General features: G+C 43.6%; 1 protein-coding gene across 1 annotated transcript in view; it reads left to right on the forward strand.

The window, feature by feature from the left end:
- LOC146866325 (uncharacterized) overlaps positions 1-25756 on the forward strand; it is a 51313-nt gene extending 25557 nt beyond the window's left edge. The window contains exons 4-5 of the mRNA XM_085640846.1: positions 13024-13163; positions 25567-25756. Coding sequence (XP_085496972.1) covers positions 13024-13163; positions 25567-25688 — 262 coding nt within the window. The 3' untranslated portion in view covers positions 25689-25756. The remainder of the gene's footprint in view (positions 1-13023; positions 13164-25566) is intronic.
- The last annotated feature ends 460 nt before the right edge of the window (positions 25757-26216 follow it).

The raw sequence follows: 26216 nt of genomic DNA on the forward strand, positions 1-26216 counted from the left end.
CCACACCTACCTGCCTTCCAAGACACTACTCTGACCTAACTGATTTCCAACTCAGTGTACCCTCAGCAGTCTAAAAGCTCTATGGTACTCTCTGTTACTACAGTGGTGGGTTCTGTGTCTTAATGTGCACCTCTAGTTCTCCAGCATAAGCAAAGTTTTTGTACAGGGAAAGACATCCCACCCTCCACGGCTGAGCAAACTACTGTCAATATGAACATCCTTGCTCTGAGTTCATTAAAACAATGTTGGAGCTTACCAAAACGTCCTCAAAGCTTTGAGCATCTACCTCCAAGCACTGAAATGACATCTTAGAGGACCAAAAGCATTCATTTCCGTGCACTGTAAAATTGAAACCAGACACACCAAGAAACTGCTCCTATGAAACAGCTGTTCTCATTAATAACAATTATTTCATAACGTTATCAGGAAGGTACATTTACTATAATGAATAGGTGCATCTGGACATACATATCACAAATCAGTGGATGACTGAAACAATGAATGAATACATAACAGGGCTAGACACAGCCTCGCACGGAAATTTTAGGTATTTACAACCTGTTCACGTTTCCACTACTTGCCTCTGCTAATGTTTATTTATTTTTTACAATTATACCTTTTTATTTTTTAAAGACAAGGTTAGTCTCAAATAAATACTGTCCCATGTTATTCCTTGAAACAGAATTTTCTCTGGAGGAGGTTCCTGTGGCTATCTTTTCTAGATTTGCAAATAAAATCCCAGGTCCAGATAGGGTGCCCATGGGCCTCTATAAACTCGAGGTGGCTCTGTGGGCAAACAATGCTAAATTGGCTCCCTGAACAGGATTCAGTGGCTATAGGCAAGAGTATAACGGACTTCTTATCCTGTGTAGGGGCCTCTGGATCCATTGAGCCGGTGGGGCTGACGAGTCCATGGCTACGCACCTGCGCGCCTTGAGTGGTACTTTACCTGAGAATACTTTTTATGGCAGCCTACACAGCAACCCCACACACATACCTACTCCCTGCTGACGAGAGGCAACTACCTCGAAACACGTGTACAGGGATGGCTAACGCGAAACTCATTTTCACTTTAAACTTTGGCATAGGCGTACTCGCCGATGCTACTTCATGGACCACAATGCTTTGGGGTAACACGCTGGTAGGACGAGCAGAGTGCAGCCAATCGGACTTTTGTTTATATTCAGGCTCCCTTGAGCCGGTGGGGCTGACGAGCCCATGGCTACGCACCTGCGCGCCTTGAGTGGTACTTTACCTGAGAATACTTTTTATGGCAGCCTACACAGCAACCCCACACACATACCTACTCCCTGCTGACGAGAGGCAACTACCTCGAAACACGTGTCCAGGGATGGCTAACGCGACACTAATTTTCACTTTAAACTTTGGCATAGGCGTACTCGCCGTTGCTACTTCATGGACCACAATGCTTTGGGGTAACACGCTGGTAGGACGAGCAGAGTGCGGCCAATCGGACTTTTGTTTATATTCAGGCTCCCTTGAGCCGGTGGGGCTGACGATCCCATGGCTACGCACCTGCGCGCCTTGAGTGGTACTTTACCTGAGAATACTTTTTATGGCAGCCTACACAGCAACCCCACACACATACCTACTCCCTGCTGACGAGAGGCAACTACCTCGAAACACGTGTCCAGGGATGGCTAACGCGACACTCATTTTCACTTTAAACTTTGGCATAGGCGTACTCGCCGATGCTACTTCATGGACCACAATGCTTTGGGGTAACACGCTGGTAGGACGAGCAGAGTGCGGCCAATCGGACTTTTGTTTATATTCAGGCTCCCTTGAGCCGGTGGGGCTGATGAGCCCATGGCTACGCACCTGCGCGCCTTGAGTGGTACTTTACCTGAGAATACTTTTTATGGCAGCCTACACAGCAACCCCACACACATACCTACTCCCTGCTGACGAGAGGCAACTACCTCGAAACACGTCTCCAGGGATGGCTAACGCGACACTCATTTTCACTTTAAACTTTGGCAGAGGCGTACTCGCCGACGCTACTTCATGGACCACAATGCTTTGGGGTAACACGCTGGTAGGACGAGCAGAGTGCGGCCAATCGGACTATCCTTGCTCTGTGTTCATTAAAACAATGTTGGAGCTTACCAAAACGTCCTCAAAGCTTTGAGCATCTACCTCCAAGCACTGAAATGACATCTTAGAGGACCAAAAGCATTCATTTCCGTGCACTGTAAAATTGAAACCAGACACACCAAGAAACTACTCCTATGAAACAGCTGTTCTCAATAATAACAATTATTTCATAACGTTATCAGGAAGGTACATTTACTATAATGAATAGGTGCATCTGGACATACATATCACAAATCAGTGGATGACTGAAACAATGAATGAATACATAACAGGGCTAGACACAGCCTCACACGGAAATTTTAGGTATTTACAACCTGTTCACGTTTCCACTACTTGCCTCTGCTAATGTTTTATTTATTTTTTACAATTATACCTTTTTATTTTTTAAAGACAAGGTTAGTCTCAAATAAATACTGTCCCATGTTATTCCTTGAAACAGAATTTTCTCTGGAGGAGGTTCCTGTGGCTATCTTTTCTAGATTTGCAAATAAAATCCCAGGTCCAGATAGGGTGCCCATGGGCCTCTATAAACTCGAGGTGGCTCTGTGGGCAAACAATGCTAAATTGGCTCCCTGAACAGGATTCAGTGGCTATAGGCAAGAGTATAACGGACTTCTTATCCTGTGTAGGGGCCTCTGGATCCATTGAGCCGGTGGGGCTGACGAGTCCATGGCTACGCACCTGCGCGCCTTGAGTGGTACTTTACCTGAGAATACTTTTTATGGCAGCCTACACAGCAACCCCACACACATACCTACTCCCTGCTGACGAGAGGCAACTACCTCGAAACACGTGTCCAGGGATGGCTAACGCGAAACTCATTTTCACTTTAAACTTTGGCATAGGCGTACTCGCCAATGCTACTTCATGGACCACAATGCTTTGGGGTAACACGCTGGTAGGACGAGCAGAGTGCAGCCAATCGGACTTTTGTTTATATTCAGGCTCCCTTGAGCCGGTGGGGCTGAGGAGCCCATGGCTACGCACCTGCGCGCCTTGAGTGGTACTTTACCTGAGAATACTTTTTATGGCAGCCTACACAGCAACCCCACACACATACCTACTCCCTGCTGACGAGAGGCAACTACCTCGAAACACGTGTCCAGGGATGGCTAACGCGACACTAATTTTCACTTTAAACTTTGGCATAGGCGTACTCGCCGTTGCTACTTCATGGACCACAATGCTTTGGGGTAACACGCTGGTAGGACGAGCAGAGTGCGGCCAATCGGACTTTTGTTTATATTCAGGCTCCCTTGAGCCGGTGGGGCTGACGAGCCCATGGCTACGCACCTGCGCGCCTTGAGTGGTACTTTACCTGAGAATACTTTTTATGGCAGCCTACACAGCAACCCCACACACATACCTACTCCCTGCTGACGAGAGGCAACTACCTCGAAACACGTGTCCAGGGATGGCTAACGCGACACTCATTTTCACTTTAAACTTTGGCATAGGCGTACTCGCCGATGCTACTTCATGGACCACAATGCTTTGGGGTAACACGCTGGTAGGACGAGCAGAGTGCGGCCAATCGGACTTTTGTTTATATTCAGGCTCCCTTGAGCCGGTGGGGCTGATGAGCCCATGGCTACGCACCTGCGCGCCTTGAGTGGTACTTTACCTGAGAATACTTTTTATGGCAGCCTACACAGCAACCCCAAACACATACCTACTCCCTGCTGACGAGAGGCAACTACCTCGAAACACGTCTCCAGGGATGGCTAACGCGACACTCATTTTCACTTTAAACTTTGGCAGAGGCGTACTCGCCGACGCTACTTCATGGACCACAATGCTTTGGGGTAACACGCTGGTAGGACGAGCAGAGTGCGGCCAATCGGACTATCCTTGCTCTGTGTTCATTAAAACAATGTTGGAGCTTACCAAAACGTCCTCAAAGCTTTGAGCATCTACCTCCAAGCACTGAAATGACATCTTAGAGGACCAAAAGCATTCATTTCCGTGCACTGTAAAATTGAAACCAGACACACCAAGAAACTGCTCCTATGAAACAGCTGTTCTCATTAATAACAATTATTTCATAACGTTATCAGGAAGGTACATTTACTATAATGAATAGGTGCATCTGGACATACATATCACAAATCAGTGGATGACTGAAACAATGAATGAATACATAACAGGGCTAGACACAGCCTCACACGGAAATTTTAGGTATTTACAACCTGTTCACGTTTCCACTACTCGCCTCTGCTAATGTTTTATTTATTTTTTACAATTATACCTTTTTATTTTTTAAAGACAAGGTTAGTATCAAATAAATACTGTCCCATGTTATTCCTTGAAACAGAATTTTCTCTGGAGGAGGTTCCTGTGGCTATCTTTTCTAGATTTGCAAATAAGATCCCAGGTCCAGATAGGGTGCCCAACGGCCTCTATAAACTCGAGGTGGCTCTGTGGGCAAACAATGCTAATTTGGCTCCCTGAACAGGATTCAGTGGCTATAGGCAAGAGTATAACGGACTTCTTATCCTGTGTAGGGGCCTTTGGATCCATTGAGCCGGTGGGGCTGACGAGTCCATGGCTACGCACCTGCGCGCCTTGAGTGGTACTTGACCTGAGAATACTTTTTATGGCAGCCTACACAGCAACCCCACACACATACCTACTCCCTGCTGACGAGAGGCAACTACCTCGAAACACGTGTCCAGGGATGGCTAACGCGACACTCATTTTCACTTTAAACTTTGGCATAGGCGTACTCGCCGATGCTACTTCATGGACCACAATGCTTTGGGGTAACACGCTGGTAGGACGAGCAGAGTGCGGCCAATCGGACTTTTGTTTATATTCAGGCTCCCTTGAGCCGGTGGGGCTGACGAGCCCATGGCTACGCACCTGCGCGCCTTGAGTGGTACTTTACCTGAGAATACTTTTTATGGCAGCCTACACAGCAACCCCACACACATACCTACTCCCTGCTGACGAGAGGCAACTACCTCGAAACACGTGTCCAGGGATGGCTAACGCGACACTCATTTTCACTTTAAACTTTGACATAGGCGTACTCGCCGTTGCTACTTCATGGACCACAATGCTTTGGGGTAACACGCTGGTAGGACGAGCAGAGTGCGGCCAATCGGACTTTTGTTTATATTCAGGCTCCCTTGAGCCGGTGGGGCTGACGAGCCCATGGGTACGCACCTGCGCGCCTTGAGTGGTACTTTACCTGAGAATACTTTTTATGGCAGCCTACACAGCAACCCCACACACATACCTACTCCCTGCTGACGAGAGGCAACTACCTCGAAACACGTGTCCAGGGATGGCTAACGCGACACTCATTTTCACTTTAAACTTTGGCATAGGCGTACTCGCCGACGCTACTTCATGGACCACAATGCTTTGGGGTAACACGCTGGTAGGACGAGCAGAGTGCGGCCAATCGGACTTTTGTTAATATTCAGGCTCCCTTGAGCCGGTGGGGCTGACGAGCCCATGGCTACGCACCTGCGCGCCTTGAGTGGTACTTTACCTGAGAATACTTTTTATGGCAGCCTACACAGCAACCCCACACACATACCTACTCCCTGCTGACGAGAGGCAACTACCTCGAAACACGTGTCCAGGGATGGCTAACGCGACACTCATTTTCACTTTAAACTTTGGCATAGGCGTACTCGCCGATGCTACTTCATGGACCACAATGCTTTGGGGTAACACGCTGGTAGGACGAGCAGAGTGCGGCCAATCGGACTTTTGTTTATATTCAGGCTCCCTTGAGCCGGTGGGGCTGACGAGCCCATGGCTACGCACCTGCACGCCTTGAGTGGTACTTTACCTGAGAATACTTTTTATGGCAGCCTACACAGCAACCCCACACACATACCTACTCCCTGCTGACGAGAGGCAACTACCTCGAAACACGTGTCCAGGGATGGCTAACGCGACACTCATTTTCACTTTAAACTTTGGCATAGGCGTACTCGCCGACGCTACTTCATGGACCACAATGCTTTGGGGTAACACGCTGGTAGGACGAGCAGAATGCGGCCAATCGGACTATCCTTGCTCTGTGTTCATTAAAACAATGTTGGAGCTTACCAAAACGTCCTCAAAGCTTTGAGCATCTACCTCCAAGCACTGAAATGACATCTTAGAGGACCAAAAGCATTCATTTCCGTGCACTGTAAAATTGAAACCAGACACACCAAGAAACTGCTCCTATGAAACAGCTGTTCTCATTAATAACAATTATTTCATAACGTTATCAGGAAGGTACATTTACTATAATGAATAGGTGCATCTGGACATACATATCACAAATCAGTGGATGACTGAAACAATGAATGAATACATAACAGGGCTAGACACAGCCTCACACGGAAATTTTAGGTATTTACAACCTGTTCACGTTTCCACTACTCGCCTATGCTAATGTTTTATTTATTTTTTACAATTATACCTTTTTATTTTTTAAAGACAAGGTTAGTATCAAATAAATACTGTCCCATGTTATTCCTTGAAACAGAATTTTCTCTGGAGGAGGTTCCTGTGGCTATCTTTTCTAGATTTGCAAATAAAATCCCAGGTCCATATAGGGTGCCCATGGGCCTCTATAAACTCGAGGTGGCTCTGTGGGCAAACAATGCTAATTTGGCTCCCTGATCAGGATTCAGTGGCTATAGGCAAGAGTATAACGGACTTCTTATCCTGTGTAGGGGCCTCTGGATCCATTGGTTATGCTATACCAAGGATGTTTTCACTAAGCTAGTTGGCCCTCTTTCTTCTTAAACCCGGAATTGTTATCTACACTGGATAAACACTGGCTTAAAATACATTTCATGGACGCCAGGCAAGGGGAAATAGGGAAGGTTGAACTTCAGAAACCCGCAAATAAAGATTATATGTTGATTCAAACAACACAACGTTTGGAGCCGTACATCGACATGGTGACCAACACGTGGGATAAATTAATCCTGCCTAGATTTAGGTTTGGAACCATTAGATGCCAGCTTTGCTTTCGCTTGGGTCAATTTAATTCATCTGCTGTCCTTACCTGTCTTTGTGTTGAGCACTCTCCGGAAACCCTGGCAAACTTTGTATTTTTTTGTAAATTTTATCGTATTTACACCAAAAGGTTTTTAATCTCGCCACTCCGGAGTGCCGCATTGACCAGATGTATTCTTGTGTTATTATATTTACAGATGCTCTGTTTCCCTGAGGTTTGTGCATGCATTGCAACATTTCTCAAATTTACCCTGTGTTGTAGGCATTCTCCACTGTTTTAAACTGTTGGATATATATTTAGGCTGTTTTTATTATGGTAATCATCTTTTAATCTGGGTTTGTATTTCTATGAGTTTTGTATACTGTTGATGTGCTTTTATGATTTTTTTTATGATCAAATAAAGCTTATTGATTGATATTTGTAAAATATAGGCTCATAGTTGTTTTTGAAGTCTCATCCAGAACAAAGGGGAAGTTCAACGTATGTAAGTGCCCCTTGCAGAGTTATTGACAGATCTAAAGTAATCACCATACGTGTCCAGCCTTGTGAATTATGTCTAGGGAATGGTTGGTGAGAGCCCCATCTCTTATCCTTGCTTTTTGGATCCTCAATCTCGTTGAGCAAATCAAGGGTCAGGGCAAAAATCTTTTGGCTGATATCACACCTTGAGTCCTTCACATTTTTTGATAGTAAGGCGACACTGGGTTAACTACATTTTTGTGTGAGTAATATGTTCATAGTTTGCTTTTGATTCACTGACTAATACATTTGTTATCTTACACATTTTGTGAAGTGTACTGTTCACCATTTCACTGGCATCCTGACAATGTTGGTTGCCTCGGTACACAAAGGGGGTCTGTTGGATGAAAGCTGTTCCAGTACCAAGGCTTCATAAGAGGTTTGGGTTTCTGGCTTTGGAATTCTTGAACCACACTGCCTGGGAGCACACTGTGACACTGTCGCTATGCAATTGTTCCCCTATGAGGGATATGTCAGCTCTTGTGGTTGGGCAGCAGTGTGTTTTGGAGGATATGAGAGTTGCCTCCCACACACACTCCTCCACTTGTGCCAGTTCCCATGGTTGGGAAAAGAGAGAGTACGAGCGGGTATTGGCGCTGTCCTAGGTTTTTAATTCCCTTAATTTCTTTACCTCTTCACATTTATTTTTATACGGATTGTTACATAGCTCGAACTTGACCCGGTATCGGGTATCAGAGGGCTTTACATAGCACCAGTTGCGTTAGATGAGGACACATTCATTTTTGTTAGGCACGGGGAGATGAAGTGATTTGCCCAGAATCACAGGATGTTCAGCGTCCTTGCCGAGACTCGAACCCGGTTCCCCAGATTCAAGGTCGACCACCCTAGCCGTTAGGCCAACTCCTTCACATCCTAAGACTCGAGGAGAACGCTGACTGGACCACCATTTGCATCACAGACTTGTACCCTACTTTCTGGGAAAAGAGCAGGAGGGGCATTTCCATGTAGGGGGAGGGGCAACAAACACTCACTATGCCCTCTCAGCAGTGGGACAAGGGGTGGCAGAAAAGAGGACGGTCAGTAAAGGCGAGGTCCACTAAGAGAGAGGGTTGGGATTAGAGGAGGGGCTAAGGTACCAGTACTCAGATCTCTGTGTAGTAAGGGTCAACAACCTTGTGAACTATACTGGGGAGAAGATTGATGTCATTGGTTTTAGGCAACTTGTTTTCAGATTCAAGGGTAGACATGCATTATGTAAGTTGTACGTGGCTAAAGAGGGACCCTCAGTTTTGGTCTGGAAGGATCAGAAAAAACTTGAGATTATCCTAGATCCCAGCAGTCCAGAGAAAACACTAAGAACTGGGTCTTACATGAATTTCCAGCTGTCCGCAATGGCAAAATCGAAAAATTGAAGGGTTTCGCTCATGTTATTAGGTTAAAACAGGAAGCCCCACCTAAAATTCGCAAAGCACGCAGCATTCCCTTCATTGTTAGAGATGAAGTTAAGTCAGAATTAAATAAATTGCAGAATTCTAGTATCATAGATCCCATAGAAGCCTCTGAATGGGTATCTCCATTAGTTGTAGGCAGACGTGCCAATGGCAAGGTGCATCTGTGTGTGAATTTGAGAAGTCTCAATGATAACATCGTGGATCAGTTTCCTCTCCCATGCATTGACGAAATGTTAACTTTAACTAGAAATGACAAATGGTTCTCCACTTTAGACATGTCTGCTGCTTATCACCAGGTTGTATTGAATAAAAAAGTAAACATCTTACAGCCTGTTGCACACCCTTTGGATGCTTCCAATCCAAATGTATGCCATTTGGTTTAGCATCTGCAGCAGCCTTCTTCCAAAGGCTTATGTTTGAACTTTTCAGTGACTTAAAAGAGGTGAAATTTTTAAGATGACATCTTGATTATGGGTACAACTAAACAGCATCACGATGAAATTTTAAGGAAAGTACTCAACATTCTTTGTATGAAAGGTTTAGCTGCTGAAATGAGTAAATGTAAGTTTGCTGAAAAAAAAAGCCACTTACCTGGCATATGAAATTAGTGAGAAAGGTATCAAACCCAAGGAGAAACTTGTAGAAGCAATCAACAAAGCTCCTTCTCCCAAGAACAAAGATGAGCTATGCTCATTTCTGGGCTTGGCAGAAATTAACTCTAAATTTGTTGAAAATTTTTCAGAACGAACCTATGAAATGCGTTCTTTATTAAAGAACAAGTCCAAATTTGAATGGAGTAACTTAAGTCAAAATGCTTTTCTAGATATTAGGGGGCCATCAGCGAAGCTTCTAAGTTACAAGCTTTTAATCCCTCTGCCACAATCTTTATCGCTACTGATGTGAGTGGTAAGGGTTTGGGCTGTGTCCTCACTCAAATTGATGATGTGGCGCAGAAATTGTCATAGCGTTCGCCTCCAGGTCACTTTCCCCCACGGAACAATAATACCCCCGTTATTGAAAGAGAGACACTGGCCTGCGTATGGGCTCAGAACATTTTCGGAAGTTCTTTTGCGGAAGGAGGTTTACTGTTTAAACTGATCATAAGCCTTTAGCTAAATTGCTTACTACTGATCATCTAGGACATCTGCAAGAATTGCCAGACTTTCCATGCGCCTACAAGATTTTATTTATGATGTTAAATATGTTCCGGGGAAAAAGAACGTCACTGCTGATTTGTTTATTAGAATGTCTCTCCCTCTGAGGGAAGTGGATGCCAGTCCTTGGAATGATGTGTGTGTTGCGAGTATTTTTTCGAAACACAATGAGAGTGGGAAAAAGCTCAAAAGGAGGATGAAACTCTTAACCTTGTCAGGACCAAAATTCAATGTGGTTGGGGTTGTATTAAATCCAAACTGCTTGGTGAGTTAAAAGCGTTATGGGAAGATAAAAATGAACTAGGAGTTGATGGTTTGTTTGTTAAGATAGGGGACAAGATTATTCCTCCACGCAACTTAAGGAGTAAAATTAGTTATTTTTTATCATGAAGGTCACATTGGTATAACATGTTCTAAGAAAAACATCAACTCATTCTATTGGTGGCCTAAAATTGATATTGAAACAGAGAGGTTTGTGCGATCGTGCATGGAATGTGAGGATTCTGATAAATCTCAGAAAACCCTCAACCCTCCTTTAAGCTCTTTAGGTTGCACTTCTCTTCCCTGGTATGATGAAGCATTGGACATTATGGGTCCCATTGTGTGGTCTGATGAGTCTCAGAGGTATATTCTCGTGTTAGTGGATTTGTTTTCAAGGTGGATTGAACTTAAAGTTGTCAATAATGTTGACACTAGTTGTGTCATTAAATTCCTGGACAGTGTATTTCTGTGTGAAGGTTTCCCTCAAACCATTCTTACAGATAATGGTGTCCAATTTATGTGTGTTGAAATGAAGGAATTACTTGAGGTGGTAGGGATTTCACGTAGATGCACTGCTCTCTATCATCCTAGGGGAGATGGTGGCGTGGAAAGGATCAACTGCATTATTAAGGATGTGTTGCAAATGACTAATCAAAGCAGGAAAAATATTGATTGTGATCTTAAGAAAATGCTATGGACCTACAGGGTTACTATTCACGATGCCAAAGGTGAGAGTCCCTTTGGTGTTATGAGAGGCCGTATTCCTCACTCTAAGATCAACCCATGTTGGATGAATAGAAGAAAACAAGTGGAATGAGATACAAAAAAGATCAGGAGTTGTATTTTAACTTCTCAACTTAAGGACAAAAAAAACTTTGAAATGAAACATGGTGTCCGTGATGTAAAGTTGACTGTTGGTCAATGGGTTTGTGTAAAATCCAATAGAAAGGTAGCTAAAGGTAAAAGCAAATTTAGTGCCCCTGTACAAATTGTCAAGGTCATGAACAACACAGTGAGATTAACTGATGGCAGTGTATGCCATATGAGTCGTTTATCTTTAGTTAAGAATGTTCCTTGTCACATGTTGAATTATGCTCAACAACGAGCAGAACTATTGGTGGATTAATGTCCACACTGAGAGTTTGTCTTCTTCCAATCCTGTTGATTCCAATATTTGTGTTCAGAGTGGAGATGATCTGAGGAATGAAGCTTGCTCTGAGCTGAGCCTTGGCTCTGGGCAAGGTGAGTTTAGCGGAAAGAAAATTAGCACCTTCGGTAGAACCATTGTGAGACTGAAGGGACTTGAAGACTATGATTCACAATTTCCATTTTATCTTGTGCAGTCTCACCAGTTCTTTTACAGTTTTTTTTCTCCATTTTTTTTTCTGTAAGAAGGGGGATGTGTAGTATTGTTTTTTTTTGTATTTCTCTTTGGAAGAATTGTCCTGGTTCTGTGGAATTAAGAATCAGAACACTTAGAGTGTTCTCAGTACTTATTAATGTGTGTTAGAATGTTAGGGAGATGCATTGGAGCTGGTGACATTGCTGCTTGCCTGGGCCTCGCTCGGGGTTGCCAAATAAAGAAGAAATCTACATCTTTATTAAGTCTCCTGGTCATTACTTCAGCCTCCTCTCTCTAATCGATACATTTACTTGCAGCTCTCCAGATATATCAAATCAATTGCTTGCAAAATTAACAGGAAGACTGATCGTTGGGCAACTTTTAAGTGATTACTCATGCTTTGTGGCAGACCTTTTTACTTTAATTTAGTTCATAAACCAAACTACTTCCAGTGCATGTCTAAGCTATAAGTAGCACAGATTCTAGCCAAGGTGTCCCTGCTCTGAGTTAACACATATGCATTTAAACTCCTCATTTCTTGCATTCTACTTTTCAAAGAGGGAGCAGCTCTTACCCTTCCCCTGTTCTCATGGACCTGTCTTGTTTATGAAGGTAAGAGAACACGCCTGTGATTCTACTCCTAAGGTTGTTCGCCATTTATGTGTGGGTGAAGTACCATTTTGTAGCACCTGAACTATAGCGCTTCATGCACAGTGAACAATGGATGTTGGTGACGGAAGCACGTGATATGTATAAATGGCAGAAACAACTACAGTACTTCCCTGTTGTTTAAGGATTGTGACCCTTAGAACAGAATGTGATGCGAAACGTGGAAAGACACTATGGTGGAAGAAAATGAAGAACCAATTGAACAATATTGGTTAAAAGAATTCAGGTAATCGAAAAACATGTTGATAGTGCTCGTCAGTTTCGTTGAAACGTCTAGGAAAAAGCTGCTGTTTGTTTTTGCTTTCGTTGTTGCTTCTCCAACAGCTGTCTATGATTTAGCATTTTTGGTAAAAAGATGGCATCATGTTGAAAACAAGTGATAGATCAATTTTGGGTTATGCATTTCATTTAACAATAGCCATGCTCCATCTTGATGTGTCTGTCTTTGTTTGAAAAGAAAACATACACCAGTGATGTTTCTTCCTATTTGAGCCAATTTACGTTTTTTTGCATCTTGTCACTGGTTGCCGTATTTTAATTTGTTGTTTCCGGTTAAATTTATTCCCATCGAAGGTTTATTCTTGAAAACTTTGTCTTCGACGGGTATGTGCGTAACACCCTCACTATATATCCAGTGGTAATTGTCTCATTATCTGGAAGCCTTAACAAGCACTTTGTATCATCAGATCCAGGACGCAACAACATCTTTTTAGGTACAAATAATTTTTTAGTAAAATTAATGGTCACGTTGGTCGTTTTAGTTTTTTGGTGGAAGCAGTAAAAGTTCCAAATAAATGTAAATGTCATTCTTGTGATGATGTTGGATCAGGAAAACTTCTGCAGTGGTCGGTTTATTAGAGAAACTATGCTTGATGTAGCTTATTTCTGAAATTGGGAGGAAATGGGCTTTGATTATTAGTCTACAATATATGTTGTTTCATTTTATTACACTACTTCAGTGAGTCGATTTCTTCAGTTCTTTATGGATACCATTATTGAGCCTCACTGGCCAACAAATTAGGTGCAACTTACCCTTGATCTATGATCATTGTTAAGATGTATGTGTGCTCTTTGTTTATTCCAGAGAGTCATGTAGAAACTGAAATTGCACTTACTGTAAAGTTCCTCTTCAGTGATAAGTTCCAAAGAAATCGTGAAGGCGTATTGAGATCTCCACCCAGCATGTGGAAGTAAGTTGTGCGGGGTCTGGAGGAGGAGTAGGCTGAGTCTGACACCAATAGGAACCTATAACACTAAACAACCCGGGTCTGGTGCTGAGTCAACAAAGATAAACAAAAAGCATATCTACTGGTTCCGACATCTCTAGTTAGAAAAGAACCCTTCTGGGAACAGAACCCATCAATCACCGAGGAGTCAGTGTGTTGTCATCATCTGGGTCTGTCTCTCTTGATACACCGCACCAGGTCTAGGTGGAGCGACCTGTTTGCGAGTAAAGAGAGGTGGCATACAAGGGTTGCAGTCAGATCTCCACTAGAGATGACAAAAACCATGAAGTGAACTCTCGCTCACGTGAGAGGGGTTCTAAAAGTGCAGCACTAAATCATAAAGAGTGAATAAAAATGGCTAGGGGAACTCAAAAGTGCTTTAATTGGTAGAGTACCTCTGCCAGAATTAAAAAGCAAAATGGCAACTTAGCATAAATACATTGTCATTATGCTCATTGTCCATAGTATCTGGTCGACATGTTTCTGCCCACTGGGATCTGTATAGTATCAAGGGCATTCATCAGGACCTAATTTGCTGCTACTATGTAAAAAGTGTGAAAGTATAAAAATATTACAGACATTCCTACCACCGGTTGAACTCTACGGATATCAAAACCGGATACCTAGGAAAGTAAAGAGACAAGGATAAGAAAATGCGAAAAGTCATCAATGTTGACAGAACCAGCAAACAACAGTATATGCATACCGTCCTAGAAAACACAAATTAGTGTTTTATACATCCAATAGTGTATTAGATTGCACTTACCCCAGAATTCTGGGTGATACCCTCACCTCAACCTGGTTTCTACTCAGGGAAGGGGGCCCGCTCTGATAGGGGGGAGAAGAAAAAGAAAGAAGGCTGTTAAAAAACATGCCCAAATCTTTATGCTCCCCATCAAAATGGCTAAAAAGTATAGAGTTTGTCCATGTATATATTCATAGTAAGTGGAGGCAAACAGCATGGCAGTGATGTCTTTACAAAAGTCTAACGAATGACTTGGAATCAAAAAAAGAAACTCTAACAGTTCAGCGAAAGATATAGTTTATAAAGGCAAAGCAATTAAAAGACCCAAAGTGCTCTTCTGAAAAACGCCAGTGTTTGAGGCTACTGTATTGTAGAAAAAGATTCTAAATTAGAAAAGCATTCCCAGAGTGTGAGCCACGCTTACCTCTCAGTCGGTACCCCGGGGCGGTCTATGAGTAAAGACCGGAGGTACCGACGTAAGCGAGAGGGAGTGCTTTATAGCGAACCGAATCACGAACAGGTGGGTCTGTTACACCGGGGTGACTCCGGCAAAGCCTGTTGTGCTTAGAGCGGCGTGAGGACCCGACTCACGTCGTAGAGTACTGCGCATGTGTTAAAGGTGCGATTTCCCTGTGCCTAAGAGTGCGCATGTGTTGTATTAAAGACACTGTTCTAATACAGCTCTCATGCTACAGGGTGCTTATACTGGATTTATCACACTTGATTGAAATGAATTTCAAAAAGAAATTTTGAGTGTTCTCGTGTCATACTGGCTGATGTGAGTAAACCGCTATAGTCATTGCGGAACTTGTTATGTTTAGAAATAACGTGAGAGCCTTAAAGAGACATCACACGGATATAATAAACTTTGCAAGTATAAAATGTATTAACTAAACCCCTTGCCTGCGCGTATGTCGATCTATGTGCATACGATCTCACCGAGCTCAACAAAAACAGTAGAGGTGGGGCCTGGCCAAACAGACAGAAACCGTAGAGGTAATGGCGGGACCTGTTATAACTGAATTATTATCCGACACAACGGTCATGGGAGAACCATGGTATGTTTGTATTTAGATGCGACGTGAGAACCGAAGGGAGAGGGTTCACGGATGTATTAAACTGTGCAAGTGTTGAATCTTTTGAAAAAAACCCTCGATTGAACGTATGTCGAACTATGTACACAAGTCTCACAAGTAAGGGAAGAGAGGAGGGGCCGGACCTATCAAACAGAATAAGACATGAAAACCAGAGTGTTGACTAAGGTGAAATAAATTAGGGACATACTCCTAACTGCCCACACAGCTCATAGCAAAAGCCAGGGAATATCGTCATTGAGTCCTGTGATATCTGAGTGTAGACGATAAACCCATTTCTGTTCTCTACATAGGAGAAAACGTTGGATGTCCATAATGTGTTGGGGAATATAGGGTTGTTCAAGTATTACCCAACGTAGATCGGTTTCTCTGTGGCCTGCTGAGATAAAGTGGTTGGTGAGTTTGGTGGCACTCTTCTTGCACCGAATAGTGCTCTTATGTTCCGCAATCCTGAGTTTGATTTTACGAGATGTCATCCCCACATAGTTCATTTCACAGGGACACTTTATAAGGTAAATAACTCTCTCACTGTTGCAATTAGTATGTTTGTCAAGCCGCCAAGGTCTATTCGTCCCAATATCAACTTCAGTGGTGTGCGATGTCTGGGGGCACACCGAACAGTTCCCACAGGGAAAATGACCTTTAACTGGAGGTAAACCCCAAAGGGGCACATCCGCGGATCTCTGGGGTGCTCGAGGGCGTGTATGTATCAGCTGATCCTTGATGTTATGACTCCTTTTGTAGGCAAATAGAGGAGGAGGTAAAGTCTTCCCTTCAATTTTGACCACTCTCCAATTCTTGAGGATGCTCTTCTTCAGTGCATTGGAGTAGCTGGAAAAAGTGTTAACACAAGTAATCCTGTTCTCCTCAGTGCTTGGATTACAAATTCGTTTCTCCAGGAGAGCCTCCCTGTGATTGTTAAGAGCTCTCTTCATTGATGTTCTTACGGCTCTCTTGGGATATTGCCTATCCAGTAGTTGAGAAGAAAGTTGGTTGGCATGTTCACAGTATTTGGAAGTTGTTGAACAATTGCGCCGGATACGGAGAAATTGCCCGAAAGGCAAGTTCTCTCGCAGAGATCTCGGATGAAAACTCTGAAAATGTAACAACGAGTTCCGAGCCATCGGTTTCCTATATAGTTCCGTAGTGAGTATGCCATCCTGAGAGCTGATCAGAAGATCTAAGAATGGAAGGTTCTTTTTCGAAGCCACACAAGTAAACTTCAGAAAATCATTTCTATTGTTTAACCATGAGTGGAAGTTCTCGATTGTTTCCATGGGACCTCTCCAGATGACTAGAATATCGTCTATGTACCGTTTCCAGGACAGGATATGGCCTAGAAACGGATTGGTGATAGACAATATCTCAGCCTGTTCAAATTGGTGAACATAAAGATTGGCTAAGGAAGGGGCAAAAATACTCCCCATAGATGTTCCGGAGATCTGTAGGAATAACTGATCCTCAAATTGAAAGAAATTTTCTTTCATCGCCAGTGTCGCGCAGAACATGATGAACTCAACTGGCGTGGGACTCTGCAGATCTCTAGTTTCCAGAAGTGTTTTAATGACAGATAGAGTCTCATCCTGTGGAATGCAGGTGTATAGTGACTCCACATCAAAGCTCACGAGGAAGTCTTGTGTGGAGTCAAAAGGCATTCCATCCAGGATGCGCAGAAGATCCTTCGTGTCCTCAACATATGTGGGCATTGTTTTCACTAGAGGTTTCAGAAAAAAATCTACAAAGGTAGACAGGGGTTCAAGGAGTGACCCTATCCCCGAGATTATAGGTCTACCTGGAGGGGGTAACACTCCTTTATGTATTTTCGGTAATACATAAAAATAAGGAACCACTGGAAAAGTGGTTATCAAAAACAATGCCTCATGGTTTGTGATCCAGCCTTGTTCCAAAGCGTCATCTACTCTCTCTTTGATGATGGCCAAAAGCCTCTTGGTGGGATCCAATTTGAGAGGCTGGTAAAATGTGCCATTGGTAAGTTGTCTCTTGCACTCACTTCGATATGCTGCTGTGTCCATGATTACTGTGGCGCCCCCTTTATCCGCGGGTTTGATGGTGATTGACTTGTCTGATGATAAAGTCTGGAGAGCGAAGTTTTCATTCTTGGACAGGTTCATGAATTGTCTATTCTCAAGCTGGAACAGTGCTTCAGCATCCCTCAAAACAGCCCTCTCGAAGGTAAGTATTTCCGGAGGAATTAGATGTGTCGGTGGGTTGAAGGTGGACTTGGGGCGCAAACCAGTGTTGGTGGTGTTCTCCTCATCGGCCTCTTGTGGTTTGTCGCCGAAGAAAGCACGTAATCTCACCTTTCTAAAGAAGACAGCTAGTTCTTGTCGGGTTTGAAATGAATCTCCTTTGTATGTTGGAACATACCCAAGACCCTTCTCTAGGACGGTAGTCTCATCCACAGTAAGGAGTCGGTCACTTAGATTCACAATCAGGCTGTCATGTTGCTCGGGCCTGGTGCTGTTGGATCTCTCAGGTTGCTCCGAGTCCGGGACGATGGAGGGCTCCAATGGACAGTCGTTTGAGCGGGTCTTCTCTTGCCTCTGGAACGGCGTTGGCCTTGTCCTAAAAAAGGCTGTTGTTGGAAATTGTCAGGATGTAATGGACCCGGATACATTGGCTGTTGAAAGTAAGGTTGTTGAAAGTTGTAAGGGCCAGGCGGCCACCATTGTGGCTGAGGGGGACCTCCAAAGAAATTACCTCTCCTGGGCCCTCTTCTCCTCCAGTTTCGGCCTCTTGAAGATTGGTGCGTGCCTGGATCTGAGTCAGATGAGTTACCATCACTCCCAGATGTGGAGTAGTTCGAACCAGTCCTACCACTCTGTTGGTTATATGTGGGAGGGACATAGGAATCACTCGTGTAGGGATACACTTTAGTCATAGAGAATTTAGCCAAATCCTTCTTGAATTTTATAATTTTATTGGCAAGAATGTTATCTCTAAACTCTTTGCTGGTTTTGTCAGTTTCTTTGGACTGTTTGTTATAAGTGGCCGTGACTAGTACTGATTTAATCTGAGACTCTAAGTGTTGTATCTCGACTAGAATGTTATCCGCAATCCTACCGGTGGTAGGAATGTCTGTAATATTTTTATACTTTCACACTTTTTACAAAGTAGCAGCAAATTAGGTCCTGATGAATGCCCTTGATACTATACAGATCCCAGTGGGCAGTAACATGTCGACCAGATACTATGGACAATGAGCATAATGACAATGTATTTATGCTAAGTTGCCATTTTGCTTTTTAATTCTGGCAGAGGTACTCTACCAATTAAAGCACTTTTGAGTTCCCCTAGCCATTTTTATTCACTCTTTATGATTTAGTGCTGCACTTTTAGAACCCCTCTCACGTGAGCGAGAGTTCACTTCATGGTTTTTGTCATCTCTAGTGGAGATCTGACTGCAACCCTTGTATGCCACCTCTCTTTACTCGCAAACAGGTCGCTCCACCTAGACCTGGTGCGGTGTATCAAGAGAGACAGACCCAGATGATGACAACACACTGACTCCTCGGTGATTGATGGGTTCTGTTCCCAGAAGGGTTCTTTTCTAACTAGAGATGTCGGAACCAGTAGATATGCTTTTTGTTTATCTTTGTTGACTCAGCACCAGACCCGGGTTGTTTAGTGTTATAGTGATTTGGTTAAGGGGATTTACAACCTGCTGGTCTTTAAATTCTTTCCCTTGGACCTTCTCCCACTTTGTTCTGTTGTTACTACCAATAGGAACCTCCCATTCAATGTACACAAATAAAGAGAGAGCAAAACAAAATGTTTACTGGGAGGAGCAAATGTTCCTTTGAGCCCCATAAATATGAGGGCTATATGTTTGTTTTCCCCAGAGTGACCTAAAACCTTCCACTTTCTTAAAATGTATGGTATTACTTAATTTGCTTGTTTGCTTAGTCTACCTGCAATTTTGCCATTATCACCTTGGTGTCCGATTGCTTGGCAGGTATCAAGGGGTGCTGCTCCCTTCGGGTTAAAAGTTTGGCTGATGCAACACGCAGCACCCAAGGATGGATTGGATAAACCCATCGGAGAGTAAAATTATTTATTGCTTAAATAATATGCTATGACACTCTATGGTTGCATCAAAATGCTGAGGTGGGCAGTGTAGAAGAAATGAAGAAGATGGAGAAAATAAGGTAGCCGTAAAGAAGAGGGAAGGAGCCTTGTGAACAGAGTTGGCCATCTCTAAATTCTTATATCTTGCCGGAAGGGGTAAATGAGCTTTGTGGACTGCCAACGTAAAGTGTCTAGTTAGAATAAGTGCCCAATCACCCTTAAGGCTGTATCATTGGTTTGCAAAACTGGCTAGTGCTTTGGCACAGCAGTGTTTTGGTCCAGCGAGTAATGGCAGAACAGGGTGGCATCAAGACACAGGATGAGGGAAATATTTAGTTTACAATCTATAATTCAGTGGGTACCATCTTGGACTACAGCTCCGCATCGAGCATTCCCCTATACAGGTGGCTGACTGGTCACTTGAGCAGCAAGAGAGCCTACTCTGAGCCCTTCTACTCTGCTACTGACTCTTGTGGTTTGAGGGTACGTTGCAAGCTTCCAAACGCGGTCAGTTGGCAGATGGAGCCAAAAACATGCAGGATACACGAGGAGTTGTCTTTGTTTATGACCTTGCACCTCTACTGGTCAATGTAAATACTAAGTCCCTCAGGTAATCCAGTCTGTGAAGTGGTAATATATAGGGGCTTGAATATCTAGGATAAATGCAAGCTGGTTTTCAAGATGAAAGGGGTGACCTTCCAGCTTTGCAGTTGTGGATGTAGTGTGTTTTACATATTTTCTTTTCCCATGGATTTCAAAAACTGTCACAGTATTTTAGACAAAGATTCTGTAAAAGAATTGATCCCAAATTAATCCATTACTGCAAAAGAATTGATAGATTGTTATGGCCTTTAGGGAGCAGTTTTGTTTGGCACTGTCCTCTATACAGGGCTATTCAAAACAAGCATTAACAAAGCCAGTAGGTCTTGCCTTTGTCAATCACTTGTGGCAGTGCTGCCCAGCGTTGGGACACTGTGCAGCATCGTCAAAAATGTTTAATAGCACAATGCAGAGTGCATCATTTCCTTTAGTTTTGTATTTACCAATCCAAGATGACAAATGCCACTTGGATCGGTAAAAAAAAAAGTATGATATTTTTTGTGTGAAAGCCCCAATTAGAAAAAAAAAAGGACGGCAGGTGTTAGAGTGGCTGGGGGGTAAAGAAGGAGTGGGTGGGAGGGGAAAAGCGCCACACAGAAGCCACGGGGTGAAAGCACAAGAGCGAAAGATCACCAGAGAATCACACAGATGACTAAGGCTCATGAGCTGTTTAGTTTCAAAAAGAAAGATGTCACTCAACATACTGTTAGCTACAGATTTATTGATATCTCAGAACAAAATTACTCAAGATTTCTTTTCAAATAAAACATGCAAGTTTCCTCTTTTTGTCTTCTTGCACTACCCAACGTTTACTTCACAGGTAACCAATGATTGTTCACACTAAAGGCCCTGCCTTGATAAAGTCAATTCTGGACGAAACAGTTGTTGATTGCCCTTGGAGAAATGTAATATGTTACTTTGAGATATTTGCAGTTGGCTATTTTTTAAAATAAAATATTATGATACTTTACAAATTATGACCAGGAATCATAATTATGAATTTTTGTTTGAAAATAAAGGTTAACAAATTGTGGTTATATCAATAAATCTGCATTGAATTCAAGGAGTCTCCCATTCTTTCGAATAAACACCAAAATGCCCAAGCAGTCACTACAGCAGCAGGATACTGAGGGTTTAGAACCCGCCACACATACTCTTTGATAGATACAAATTGGGACTTAGTTGGTGTGGGTGCGTACCCAGTTTTTACAGATGCTGTTTGTCTTTTGTAATAAGGCGATGTACTGTTAGTGTTTATTTCTCAGTTTCCTAATGTCTTGTAAGGCCGGTTTCTCAAACACTCCAGTATCCAGACCCGCTATTCCAAAGGAGGATATAAGTTACTTGGAAAGTGAAGATATTTTCAATTTTCTTGGCTATCGTATCCAAATTTACCAAAAATCCCTTTAAGCACATTTTACAAATATAGGACCATATGTATTAAGGTAATTTTGCGATCGCAAATGCCGAAATCGGAGAATTTCAGCGTTTGCGATCGCAAAACAGCAGTGTCATATGTATGACACAAACCACCCCTCGCCAAATAAGGAATCGCAAATTTTGCGATACCCTATTTTGCCATTGCATTTAAGGAATCGCAAATTTTGATTCCTTAAATGCAATGTAAAAAGCACAGAAAAAGTGCAATTTGGACTTCAAGTTGGTGGAAATTTGCGATTTCTTTGAAAAATTCACTTTTATGTATTTTTCAAAGTGCCATGTGACTCACATACATGCCCTTAGGGCATGTATGTGTGCCACATCTGCACCCATGCTCATTTCAGGGGTGCAACAGGGTGTCCTTTTGACACCCTGGCACCCCTGAAATTGCATTCGCAATTTGCGATTCTCTAATTGGGAATCGCAAATTGAGAATGTCTTCCCATTCATCCCTATGGGCCTCTAGGCCCATAGGAATGAATGGGGAGGTATACCTTAATTGCAAATCGCAATTTGCTATTCGCAATTACCGAATATGTAGGATTCGCAACATTTATTGCAAATCCTACATACATAGGGTTTTGCGATTCTCAAATAGTGATTCGCAAAAAATCATCATTTGAGAATCGCAAATGGGCATTTTCATACATATGGCCCTATGTGACTAGCTCCGCCAACCAGGAACAAATAAAATATTTTTGTTCGGACAAATCACATTTGAGGCTTCATTTATGAAAACCGTTGCATCGCTGTGACAAAACAGCGATGCAGCAGTTTTCACTGCGCCCTCCTTGTGACGCGATGGATGTGCCTTATTGAATGTACGTCGCTCCATTTCGCAAGGGAAGACAGATATGTCAGGAATCCTGGCGTATTTGTCGGCACAAAAGTCATGCATTGCTGGAGTTGTGTTGCAAGCATGAAGCAACTCCACCAATGAGTCGGCGAGGCTTATCCTTAATGCACTGCATCTCCCTACGCCTGCCATGAGGAAGGCGTAAGGATTTGACGCTATGGCATCCGAGAAGTGGCGCACTGAAATCTTATAGATTTCAATGCACCACTTCTACGAGGATTTTATAAGGTGGGAATGCCTACCCTGCATATATTATACCTGGCGCAGGTATAATGTGCAAAGGGGTTTACAAAGTGACGCATCTGCCTAGATGCGTCACTTTGTAAATAGGGCACAACTAGGCGCATTTTTTACGCCACCAGTAGGGCACAAAAAGTGACGGCGGCGTAACAGTGTTGCAAAAGCTCATAAATGAGCCCCTTGGTGACAGTGTTTTGTATCGTACTAGGAAAGTTCATGATTGGAGCCTTAATGTTACCATTGCCAATATCGCTGCCTGCCAGCTTATACGTACTATTGTCTCTGTGACTGAAAGTGAGCGTTTTCTGGTGTTTTCCTTGGACTTTGTTAGTGTTCCTGTCTGAAAAGGAGAATCATTAAATGTAGTTAGGTTAAGGTTAGTGTTTCTTCTAGGCTGATCATTATGTGATTAGGACCAACTACTTGTAGATAACTTGGCCTCTTCGGATACCTTGAAAGATCTCAGTTTTAGTCAGAGCTTGATCAATAGAATCTATGCGTCCACTAGGGAAGGCGATTTAATTTCCTTATTGTGTTGATGAATATGTTTTTTAAGTTTTTCTTTGTTTGCCCTGCATGCATTTTCTAAAACTTCCTATTTCAGAACTGATTACAGCATTTCTAAAAGAATAGTTTTAGAACAGGTTCCTTCCAGTTATACTGTTATTGCACATATTGTTTTAGTGACTGATAGGATTCAGCCCCAGGAGAAACTGCTGGCAATAAACGTTCATTTGTTATGGAAACAAAATGTAGATGCACATGCTTTATTTTTAGGTCTTGGCTGCAGATAGATTTAACCGTATGTAGGCCGACCTGTTGTTTCCAACACATAGGGGCCGATTCCGATCCTGGAAAAACCGGGTGCGAATCGTCGGACGGAGCGTTTTCTCCGTCCGACTTATACCCAGGAAAAATACCTTACAAACATGCATGTACGATTCGTACGGAAACACCATTTCCGTAAGAATCGCAAAAACCACCGACCGACAAAACACATACCCACAATTCCGATCCGGGACATCGCGGACGTGACGTCCGGACGGAGTCAGGCAGCGTTTCACGAACCAGCAAGTACGATCCGTGCCTACGTCCCTCCGCACGGATTATATTTAACGGCAGCCAAAAACTGCTGGAAAACCAGGACTACGCGCAGAAGGAGCACCTGTACGTGCCGTACCCCCAGCCCCCCGTATGTACGCGCCATACCCCCAGCCCCCCGTATGTACACGCCGTACCCCCAACCCCTCGTATGTACGCGCCGTACCCCCAGCCCCCCGTATGTACGCGCCAAACCCCCACCCCCGTAGGTACGGAGCGTACCCCCACCCCCCCTATGGACGGTGCGTACCCCCACCCCATATGTACAGAGCGTACTCCCAACCCTGTAGGTACGGAGCATACCCCCATCCCCGCAGGTACGGTGCGGACCCCCAGCGCATAGGTACGGAGCGTACCCCCACCCCCGTAGGTATGGAGCATACTCCCACCCCCGTAGGTACGGGCCGGGGGTCCGCACCGTACCTACGGGGGTGGGGGTACGCTCCGTACATATGGGGTGGGGGTACGCACCGTCCATAGGGGGGGTGGGGGTACGCTCCGTACCTACGGGGTAGGGGTACGCACCATCCATAGGGGGGGTGGAGGTACGCTCCGTACCTACGGGGGTGGGGGTTTGGCGCGTACATGGGGGGGGCTGGGGGTACGGCACGTACTTGGAGGGTGGGCTGGGGGGGTGTTCGGCACCTATGCGGGCACATGTTTGGACGTCTCCATGGTTGCTATGGGAGTTCGCTCCGTACGGTGTTTTTTCCATACGGTTGTGCATTCGGACGGACGAGACGGATCGTACTTGCGCGCTCGGACTTTAGTTTACCGATTCGTACGTAAAACTGTCGGACACTTTTTCCGACCCGAGGACGTGTCGGGGAATTTCCCAATGCGATTCGTATGGATTTTTTAACATACGAATCGTACTTGCCAGTTTGTACGGGACTTGTACGATTCGTACGTAAAAAAATCCGGATACGATTCGTACGGGGAATATTTTTACCGGATCGGAATCGGCTCCATAATCTATACTTAGAATGGGCTTCGTGCAGTCCCTTGCTCATGATTGGGCGACTCAGTTGACTATCTTAGTAGACTGCCCAAGATTTGATAGTTGTACTCCCTATGCTTCTGTCTGTCTTGCTGATTAGCATTTTGTTCTTGATGTTCTGAGTGAAAGAGGTGTGTCCGTCCAATGCATGATGGAGGCGACTTTTTTTTTAGTATTGAATGTTCCATTGGAGTTAATGTGTTCATTTGCTCTTTACCTACCTAAAGTCTCCCTCTTCCTCTCCCCCCAGGTGTGCTGTCATTTCACTCTCCTAGATTTATCTCAGCCTGCTTCCTGCCTCTCTCCCCGTGTACCATTTTTGAAATTGTTATTATATTGATACAATGACCTGGCAGTTAGAAAGTGCTGCCAAGATTCTTGTTTCCTTTTTTGCATGCACTTTCGTTGTTTTAAAAAATTTCATTTCCCGTTTGAGCTAGAAACAGCCTAAAATACGCACAGCAGCAATCATTCAATCCTGATTTTAAAAGTCATAGTTTCAATTGTGTCAATATTTTGTCTCAAGATGTACAGTATGGCATATATATGGTGAGTCACTGCCGCAACTCCGTCCTCAGTTCTTTGGCGAGACTGGTTTGTTATCTCAGTTGCTGACCAAGAACGTGAAGAAAAGCATTTGTGTTTTTTCTAGAATGTTGATTGATTGATTCATGGACTGTATTATTTCATCAATTGACATTTATCTATTTTTTCTCCCTTTTCAGCTGTGCTGCTGGCCGTGGCTTGCGCTGCATTTCTTGTTCGGCTCATACTTGTCATATGGAGACACTTTAAAAGGCCGCTGTACAGGTCTCAAGTCTTGAAAGGGCCAGAAAACTCCTACTAAAGCTCAATGATTGCACCGGTGGTGCATGTGAAGGACAGGGCGATAATGTGAATAATGTGCCTAACAATTTAATTTGGCGTTTAGTATAAAATTATTGGATCAGTAGATTTGTTCGTAATTTCTAAGTTATAGTTCTGATATATCTGCATAAAACGCATGCTAAAAAGTAAAAAATAAGTATCAGATGTTTGTTTTTTGTTCTGCGCTTTCTTTTATGACGCATTAAGAATGGATGTATGAGCATAAAAGAGCTGGCATCGCTGGTGTTGCTGGCGCCCATTCTGTCCTTTCCTATTGAGTCTTTGCTGTAACCATAAACATATGTTTTGGCAAAGGAGGCCATATTTGTTGTTGCTTTAAGGGGTGACACAAATCACTCCATCCCACAGGAAGTGACACGCCTCACACCCCATTTCTACAGGAAAGAATACAAATAAGTAGGAGACAGAACCAACTGTCTAATGGTCGCTAGTTTTTAAAGAGCACTTTCTTACATTCACCATGGAATCCATCCGTCATCATACTTAG

The sequence above is a fragment of the Triturus cristatus genome, chromosome 2_1 (genome assembly GCF_964204655.1).
Source record: "Triturus cristatus chromosome 2_1, aTriCri1.1, whole genome shotgun sequence".
Classification (NCBI taxonomy): Eukaryota; Metazoa; Chordata; class Amphibia; order Caudata; family Salamandridae; genus Triturus; species Triturus cristatus.